General features: G+C 46.3%; 1 protein-coding gene across 1 annotated transcript in view; it reads left to right on the top strand.

The window, feature by feature from the left end:
- LOC309345379 (maestro heat-like repeat-containing protein family member 7) overlaps window positions 1–8427 on the top strand; it is a gene marked incomplete at its 5' end in the record, with an annotated part of 18528 nt that extends 10101 nt beyond the window's left edge. Inside the window, 4 exons of the mRNA XM_081868393.1 lie at window positions 3870–4005; window positions 4892–5013; window positions 6080–6229; window positions 7874–8427. Of these exons, the coding sequence (XP_081724519.1) occupies window positions 3870–4005; window positions 4892–5013; window positions 6080–6229; window positions 7874–8032 (567 nt within the window). The 3' untranslated portion in view covers window positions 8033–8427. The remainder of the gene's footprint in view (window positions 1–3869; window positions 4006–4891; window positions 5014–6079; window positions 6230–7873) is intronic.
- Between the last annotated feature and the right edge of the window lie 1455 nt (window positions 8428–9882).

Here is a 9882-nt window from a genome sequence, read left to right as displayed (position 1 = left end):
GTCCCCCAAAAACAGTACTTCTGTCTTGTCAGGATTCAACCTCAATCTGTTAGCCGCCATCCATCCTCCAACCGCCTCCAGACACTCACACAGGACCTTCACCGCCCTCACTGGTTCTGATTTAAAAGAGAGGTAGAGCTGGGTATCATCCGCATACTGATGAACACCCAGCCCAAACCTCCTGATGATCTCTCCCAGCGGCTGCATGTAAATGTTGAAAAGCATGGGGGAGAGGACAGAACCCTGAGGCACCCCACAAGTGAGAGCCCAGGGGTCTGAACACTCATCCCCCACCACCACTTTCTGAACACGGCCCAGGAGGAAGGAGCGGAACCACTGTATGACAGTGCCCCCAGCTCCCAGCCCCTCAAGACGGTCCAGAAGGATGTTATGGTTGATGGTATCAAACGCCGCTGAGAGATCCAGCAGAACTAGGAAACAGCTCTCACCTTTGTCCCTAGCCCGCCGGAGATCATCAACCAGTGCGACCAAGGCAGTTTCAGTCCCATGATGAGGCCTGAATCCCGACTGGAAGGGATCCAAATGGTCCGCTTCTTCCAGGCGTGCCTGGAGTTGTTCGGCAACCGCTCGCAGGATTTAAGTTGAATAAGTTGAAAACTAAGGTTTTAGAGAAAAATCTAACAGTGATTGAGAGAGAGAAGTTTCAGAAGGAGACAGGATTAACATTGGTTAAGAAAGTGAAATACTTAGGGGTTAACATGACTGCTAAGAATGTGAATTTATTTAAAGATAATTATGAAAAATGTTGGACGGAAGTGAAAAAGGATCTAGAAATATGGACAAATTTGAAGTTATCATTGCTAGGCTGAATTGCTGCGATAAAAATGAATGTATTGCCAAGGATGGTGTTTTTGTTTCAAACACTGCAAATTTTGGACAAAATGGATTGTTTCAAGAAGTGGCAGAAAGATATCTCTAGATTTGTCTGGCAGGGCAAGAAATTTAAGATACTAACTGATGCTAAAGAAAGAGGTGGATTTGCCCTGCCAGACCTTAAGCTTTATTATGAATCAGCCGCATTTTGTTGGCTGAGAGAATGGCTGCTTCTTGAAAACATAGACATTTTAGACCTAGAAGGTTTTAATAATGTATTTGGGTGGCATGCATATCTGTGGTATGACAAGGTCAAAGCACATAAAGCGTTTAAAAACCATATTGTCAGGAAAGCACTGTTTAATGTCTGGATAAGATATAAGGATTTGCTTGAAAACAAAACTCCAAGGTGGTTGTCACCAATGGAAGCAAAGGCTCAGAAAAAGCTCAATATGGAGGCCAAGTGGCCGAAATATTGGGAAATTTTGGAACAAGAAGGGGACAGATTAAAACTGCAGAGTTTTGAAAAACTAAAAAACAAAGTACGAGACTGGCTTCATTATTACCAAATAATGGAGGCTTACAATTTGGATAAGAAAATTGGCTTTCTGGTGGAAAAATCAAAATTGGAAACAGAACTGTTAGATCCTAAAACTAAGAATTTGTCAAGAATGTATAACTTGCTGTTGAAATGGAATACTCAGGATGAAATGGTGAAATCTGCTATGATTAAATGGGCACAAGATGTTGGACATAACATTATGATGGCTGCCTGGGAACAGTTATGGACCACAGGCATGAAATTCACGGCATGTAATGCCCTAAGAGAAAACTTAATGAAAATGATTTACAGGTGGTACATGACACCAGTCAAGCTTGCAAAAATTTATCATTTGCCCGATAATAAATGTTGGAAATGTAAAGAGACTGAGGGTACATTTTTTCACCTTTGGTGGACATGCCCAAGGATTAAGACTTTCTGGGAGATGATCTATAATGAAATGAAAAGGTATTTAAGTATACCTTTCAGAAGAAACCAGAGGCCTTTCTCCTGGGCATGGTTGGCCAATTGGTGTCAAAGAAGGATAGAACTTTCTTTATGTATGCCACAACAGCAGCAAGAATACTCATTGCAAAATATTGGAAGACACAAGGTCTACCCACCTGGGAAGAATGGCAGATGAAGGTGATGGACTATATGGAACTGGCAGAAATGACTGGCAGAATCCGAGACCAAGGAGAAGAGTTGGTGGAAGAAGATTGGAAGAAATTTAAAGTTTATCTACAGAAACATTGTAAAATTAAGGAATGTTAGAAGGATGTTGGAATGAAGTTATGTGGTTTTAGCAGAAATGATATAAAGGTCTAAGTAAAAATGGATTGTTAATTGGTGAAAGAAGAGAATGTAAAATTATAGTATGTTAAGATAAATTATTAGGATAAAAACGAAGATGGAAAGGATTTGCTGAAATATCTAATTGAACTAGAATACAAAAAAGGGAGGTGTGAGGAAGTCAAGGAAATAAGTAAAGGAAAGAAAGTTATTGTCAGAGCTGCCCGAGGTCCCAGCTCACAAAGGACCAACGCCAGTTCGTTGTTATATACAAAAGTCTTTATTGAAGTTCAGTTTCGATTTCAAAGCCGCGGCGCGTAGCTCTACGTCTCAAACTCTAGACCGCTGAAGCTCCGTCTGAATCTCCTTCCCCCCGACACCAGTTTAAGACTCTAGCCTTGCTCCACCTCTTCCTTTGCTCTTTTCTCCTCTGGGCCCGCCTGTCCGCTGGGGTCTCGCCCTTTCTAGACTCTTCTGACGCTGAGTCCCCTGAGTCTTCCCCCTCCCTCCGGCGGGCTTTAGGACCTGGTTCCCAATCCGGGTTTCCTGCTGTTCCGCGCGCCTGTACATTCGAACTTGGCGCGCGCGCCCAGCCGGCAACCTTCCTCCTGACCGTTACACTGCTCCTGTCACTGCTTCCCCCTTCGGAGAGGCTAGCTGGACCTGACTTCCCCTCCGTTCCCTCACTCTGCGATAGAGGCGTGTCCAGCCCTGATTCATCTTCTCTCCCTGCTGGAGGAGAAGCTGGCCCTGATACATGGGACTCTTTCCCCAAACCACGCTCTGGTGGAGGAGCTGGTCCTGATCTCCCGCTGCTGCTTTGGGAGTCCCCGCTGGCCCCTTGCTTCTGGTGTGTCCCCCCTGGGACCCCCCTTGCACTGGCCATCGGCGCCCCCCTCTGGGAATCTTCTGATTCGCTGGAGAAGCTCATGGAATCTCTCGGGCCACTTTCATACTCCCCTACGCTGCCCTCCGATTCTTCCCCTTCGCTCTCCATTTCCTCTCTCCCCTGTGCCTCTGCTCCTGAGCCCCTGACAGTTATTGTGGTAGTGTAATGGTTAGGAGAAAGGTCACTGGGTTGGCGCGAGAAGCAAGTTCAAATGTACAGGAGCGCGGGACAGCAGAGAGTGAGGATTGGGAACCGGGTCCTAAAGCACGCCGGAGGCAGGGGGAGGAGCTAAGCGACTCAGCGTCGGAAGAGTCTAGAAAGGGCAATGCCCCAGCGGGCAGGAGGACCCAGAGGAGAAGAGTGCAGCGCAGGAGGTGGAGCAGTGCTAGGATCTTAAACTGGTGTGGAAGGGGCGGAGACTCAGACGGGACTTCGCCGATCTAGAGTCTAGACGTAGGGCTGCACGCCCTGGCTTTGAAATGGAAATTAAACTTCAATAAAGACTTTTGTACATAACATCAGCCTAGCGTTGGTCCTCTGTGAGCTGGGACCTAGAGGCAGCTCTGACAGTTATGTAAAGGTTTGATTTGTTTTTTTTAATTGTCTGGGTTTTTTTTTTTGTTTTGTTTAAATTGATATTTGTTTATCTTTTTTTCCCTAACCTTTAAAATCTTAATAAAAATCCATTAAAAAATAAATAAATCAAATCCAAACTCTTCTTCTTCTTCTTCTGAAAGCATGCCAGACGGTTTTCTCTTGCTGGGCTCTGTGGGACAAGGGCTGACTGTGCATCTCTCTCTCTCCACTTCTTAGGTATCCCAGGATTTCCCCCTTCTTGGACAGCTGGTGGCGCTCTTGTCCCTTCACCTCGCAGACAACGTGAAGGAGATTGGCCTGCAGTCAGCAGAGGCCTTGTACCATCTCCATTACATCATGATAGCCAAAATGGGTGAGGGGGATGCTGGGAAATGGCTTGTTTCTTGTAAGCCGCAGGGTGGGAGATCTGTAGCCCTCCAGAGGCTGCTCCAACTCCCATCATCCCTGAGTGTTGCCCATGCTGGCTGCTGCTGGGGTTGATCAGGGAGTTCAGGAGGGCCAGAATTGTGCTAGCACTGGCCTAACGCCAACACCCCGTTGGCCAGAGATGAGAGGGCAGTCTTGGGGGAGGAATTCACTGCTGATGTTCATCAGAAAAGCCTTCTGGACCTGACCAGTGGCCCAGCCCAGTCCAGCATCCTGTTCCCACAGGGGTTGATCAGATGCTTGTGGGAATCCAGCAAGCAGAATTCAAGCTCTTTCTACTCCTGTACTTTGCTGCCTCTGACCATGGAGGCAGAGCATAGCCATCCTGGCTAATAGCCATGGGTAGCCTTCTCTTCCATGAATTTGCCTCATCTTCTTTGAAAGCCATCTTGGTCCGTGGCCATCAGTGCCTCCTGTGGCAGGGAGTTCCAGAGTTTAGCTGTGCATTGCAAGAAGAAGGACCATCCTGAAACTTCAGTTTCATTGGAGGTCCAGTTGTTCTCATGTTATGAGGGCAAGAGAGAAAGCTTTCTCTCTCCACTTTCTCCAAGCCATACATTGTGTCTCCTCTTCCTCGCCGTTTTTCTAAACGGAACCGCCCCCCAAATGCTGCAACCAGCATTTGCTCCACAAGCACCCCAGTCCTTTTGGTTGCCCCCTTCTGAACCTTTTTTCCAATTCCGAATTATAATTTTTGAGGTGAAACCAATAATTGTTTTTGTTGGTCCCAGCGGGAAAACTGGAGGTTTTGAGCAGGGAGCACTAATGCTGGGTTCTTTTGCATGCATATTCCAAAACCCGACCCTGCTTAGGTAAGGAACTGGAGAAGAGGAGGAATAAAAATAAGAAAGGCAACATGGTCAGATGGGTCCGAGAAGACTTCTTCATCCCTGGGCCCTCTCTCTTCCACTACAACATCGCAAAAGTGGCCAAGGTAGGGGTGGCCTTTTGTACTCTTTATTGCTAAGACCGCAGCCACTCCCAGTTAGCAAAGATTTGCTCACTCGGGCCAACGGGGCCCTGCCCCACCAACTTCAGCCTGCCCTCAGGCAGCCCACGCCTTCTAGGGATGAGGGAGAGATTCAGAGCAGTTCACACTGGAAGCCAAAGCTATCAGATCAAGGCTTTCAGAAACAACAGGAGAACTGAAACACAACCCGCCTTTGAAATTCACATGTCCTTGAATTTCGCAATGCCAAACAGTGTGTAAAAAAATCCATGCGTGAGCTATTAGTGTAAATAACATTCAGAAATGCATTGTATTAGAATAAATTGCTCAAAGACAAGTGCCCGGTAGCCTAAACTGCATGCAGAATTCTACTTATTGAAATTCTACCAGGTGCTGGGAGACCTAGGGTTCAGATCCCCACTCACGAGTCAGTCACAGTCTCTCAGTCTAACCTACCTCATGAGACTAAAACGGGGAGGAGAGAGAACCATGCATTGCCACCTTGGGCTCCTCAGGGCGGAAAAAGAATAGGAAAAGTTGACTCATTCGATGCATCTTTCACAAGGCACTGCCAAGCCAGTGGACTATGCCAACCTTGTGGTGGGTGTTTTTGTTGTATATTAAGAACTAAACACACAGCCGGCAGGTTCCCACCCAGTCTGTTAGGCATTGGTTATATAACGGATAGCCACTATTATTCACCCTCTCTGTTCCTGGAGGGATTTTTTTTTAAAATTTTCTAGTCTGATTTTAGATTGAACCTCTTCATGTTCCAATGTCATAACCAATTTAAGATGTGGATCGAAAATAGCAAGGCGTCACCTGACTTTTAGTTTGGTTTGTTGTAAAATCTTTCAGCTACTTAAATAAACACATAAATAGAATCACCAAATTGTAGAGTTGGAAGGGACGTGGGGGTCACTTAGTTCAACCCTCTCAAGGCAGAGTGGAGATGTCTTTCACTTGGTTTGTGAAGGCACCCTTGGACTACTGAAACGTGGTCAGAGTGTGGAGCAGAAGAAAACTCCCTCTTCTTTCTTCTTTGTGCCAGGCTTTTGGGGAGCACCTCACGCCCAGCCAGATCAACGAAGTCGTGTTGAAGGCGATTGACAACCTGACAGTGGAAGACAGAGCCGTCTCTCAGGCTGCAGGAAAGCTCCTGAGGTCCTTCCTTGAGGAATGCGGCATGGAAATGGAGGACGTAAGGCTCAAAACGGAGGCAGGGGGAGCAGGTTTCCTCTAAATCAAACATTCTCTTCGGACTTAGAATTAGCTTGTTTCTGGGAAGTAAGAAGGCATTGTGTGGGAAGTAAGAAGAGCCAGTGTGGTGTAGTGGTTAAGAGCGGTAGACTCGTAATCTGGGGAACCGGGTTCCTCCACATGCAGCTGCTGGGTGACCTTGGGCCAGTTACACTTCTTTGAAGTCTCTCAGCCCCACTCACCTCGCAGAGTGTTTGTTGTGGGGGAGTTACAGATAGGTAGCCGTGTTGGTCTGCCATAGTCAAAACAAAAAATTCCTTCCAGTAGCACCTTAAAGACCAACTAAGTTAGTTCTAGGTATGAGCTTTTGTGTGCATGCACACTTCTTCAAATACACTGAAACAGAAGTCACCAGACCCTTTTATATAGTGAGAAGGTGGGGATGGGTATTACTCAGAAGGGTGGTGGGAATGGGTGATTGGCAGATAGCTGTGATGAGCCTGTTGACGACTCTTAACGACTGCAATAGGTCTTACAGGAAAAAGCAAGGGGTGAGAAGGTGAAAAGTGGCTTTGTCATGTATAATGAGATAAGAATCCAATGTCTTTGTTCAGACCAGGTCTCTCCATGGTTTTAAGTTTGGTAATAAGTTGCAATTCAGCAGCTTCTCTTTCCAGTCTCTTTCCTGCTTTTTCCTGTAAGACCTATTGCAGTCGTTAAGAGTCGTCAACAAGAAGAGAACCCAAAATGAAAAAAAGGATAAAATCTTGGAAAAAATAAAGGAAGGAGAGAAGAAGCTGAGAGCAAAACCAAAATCACAGGAGATCCTGAAAGAGATAAAGTTATATCAAGTACAATATATGAAATTGATGAACCAGGAAATAGAATGGAAGATTACAAAATTTTTGCAGATATTTTGGCTAAAAGATTAAAAAGGGTGTTAGTAGAAGAAATTCATAAAGACCAAGCGGGCTTTCTCCCGGGCAGACATTTGTCTGATAATACGAGGAATATAATTTATATTCTAGAAAAATTACAAGTGAATATCAATACTAAGGCAGTTTTGATTTTTGTGGATGCAGAGAAGGCCTTTGACAACATTTCTTGGAGTTTTATGAAGAAGAATCTACAGGGGATGGGGGTAGGTCAAGGTTTTGAAAATGGTATAGGTGCAATTTATTCAGAACAAAAGGCAAAATTAATTGTGAACAATGCAGTGACAGAAGAGTTTAAGATTGAGAAAGGAACACGACAAGGTTGCCCAATCTCTCCATTGCTTTTTATATCGGTCCTGGAGGTTTTGTTAAATATGATCAGAAAGGACCAATTGGTTAAAGGCATACAAGTGGGTGCTAAACAGTACAAACTGAAAGCATTTGCTGACGATTTAGTATTGACTTTGCAGGAGCCAGAATCTAGTACCAAAAGGGTACTGGAATTGATTCAAAACAAAGATCACCACAGCCAATCACAAACAAACAACCACACCCTAGGCCACCCCAACCTCTCTCACCACCAAAGGAACACAAGTGAACGGCAGAGAACCGGCACGAGTAACGCTGACACCAAACCCTACATACATTAAGCAAAATAGAAACAGGTTCACCACACTTTCTCATCCTGGTCTTCTTTTATCTTCTTCCAGCTGCCTATGGTTGTGAAGGAGATTTACAACCGTCTCCACCAGATCCCCGACACCCGCACTAAGGAAGTGACACTTTCGGCTCTTGTCAGCCTAGCCACCAAGCGCATGCAGCCGGTCGTAGACAGCCTGTTGGACTGTTCGATGGAGTGTGATGAGTAAGTTTTTGTGATGTGAAAATGGGGAGGGGTAGATTTAAGGGGTTTCTTAATTTATATTTATTTATATTGAATTTCGTACTTGCAAAAAATTGTGCTCCGAGTTGTGGTTTCTTTCTTTGCTAATGTATGTGCAATATAAAGAAAATATCAAAGGCCTGACTTTTTTTAAGAAAAGGAAAAGGGAAAAATTCTGTTTTGAAAAATTGCAGAAGTGCCACGGTGATCTGGAAGGCCTTGGTCGCTGATCAGTATTCCAGCGTCAAGCTGCTGAGACCTCTCCTGAAAAGGCTGCAGGATGAAGACCCCAAAGCGGAAGTCACTTCCAGGCGACGCAGCACTTCTCAAATGCCAATGGCGGTACGAAACCACTCAGTTTCTCTCTCCTGGATTGTTTTGAATGGGAGCTGGATGGGGCTGGGGGCTTCTTGCTGGGAGGGGGGTGCATCTTAATAAGTGGTCCATCCTGTGAGCACCTGCTTTGTATGCAGAAGGGCCCCAGCATCTCCATGTCGGGGAGTTCCTTGCCTGAAACCCTGGACAGCCACTGCTAGTCAGTGTAGACAACACTGAGGGAAATGGACCGGGGCTCTGAGTCGCGTCTGAGTCTGAGATCTTGATCTGACGATGACCTCTGCTGAATGCCGTTCTCCTGTCCTTGTCCCTCCAGGCTACCAACGCTCTGTGTCATATCCTGTCGTTCCCTGAGGCTGCAGGTATCCTGAAGAGCATGTTCCACCACCTGCTGTTTGCACTTAGCACTCAGATCTGTTTTGTCCATGAGGCGAGAAGAAGAGGTTCGAGGGTGGCAAGTCTAATCCCGGAGCCCTCTTCGCATCTCGATCCACTGATGTAAGGGACCTGCTAATGCATTTGGGGGGGGCCTCCCTTCTCTCTCTGACCCATAGTGGTGATGGCTCAGCTCTCCCCCAAGAGATAGGCTTCATTTGGACATGGAGGTTCTGCTTAGGTTAGATAGCTAGGAGACCCAGGCTTCCCCAACCCCTGTGCTCTTCAGTCACTTTGGACCACAACTCCCACCAGCCCCAGCCAGCACAACGGGGCTGAAGATGGGAGTTATTGTAGCCCAAAACATCTGAAGGACACTAGGATGGGAGAGGATGTTGGAGACTCTCCCGCACGATGGGCTGATTTGGGTGTGGTGGGACTCACGTGTCATGAAACCTTAAGTCTCCATCACAGCCGAAAGGTTGCCGCTTGTGCTGGAAACATGGGGGAGGCTGCAGGGGGTGATGGTTGGGGTTGGACTGCAAGATGTCAAGGACCTAAAACTCCCCAGATGAACCTACCCAGACCTTGCGCTCATCATCGGAAGCCCCTCTTCACATGCCTCCTCCACACAAGAAGGGGCCTTTTCTGTGGTGGCTCCCCATTAGTGGGTTGCTCTCCCCAGGGAGGCTTGCCTGGTGCCTTTAGATGCCAGGCAAAAATGGTCCTCTTCAATCAGGCCATTGGCTGATTAACCTCCTATGCCCTTTCAACTGTGTTTGTTAGAGGGAGAGGAGTTATTGGTTTGCTTTGGTTCTTGTTTTTATTCTGTATTTTGTGCTTTTTAACTTGCATTTTTATGTTGTGAACTGCCCGGAGATCTACGGGTGAAGGGCAGTATACAAATTTTTAAAATATAATATTCTTAATTCCTTCACTTGACTCAGGACCGCTGTGCAGGCCCTGAAACAACTGATTGGGCGTGTTGAATACCTTGACGAATTTGAGGTTTTGGGGTTGCAAAGCTGCTGGGATATGCTGTCAAGTCCAGAAAGCTTTTTCAAAGGCATTCGTCTTCTGGCAAGGTAAGAAGGTGAAAAGGACTGGCAGGTGAGGCATGAAGAG

Source organism: Podarcis erhardii (genome assembly GCF_964252035.2).
Source record: "Podarcis erhardii genome assembly, chromosome: 7".
In the NCBI taxonomy this organism is placed as follows: domain Eukaryota; kingdom Metazoa; phylum Chordata; class Lepidosauria; order Squamata; family Lacertidae; genus Podarcis; species Podarcis erhardii.
The sequence above is the reverse complement of the archived record's forward strand: the minus strand, read 5'-3'. Positions and strand labels throughout refer to the sequence as shown.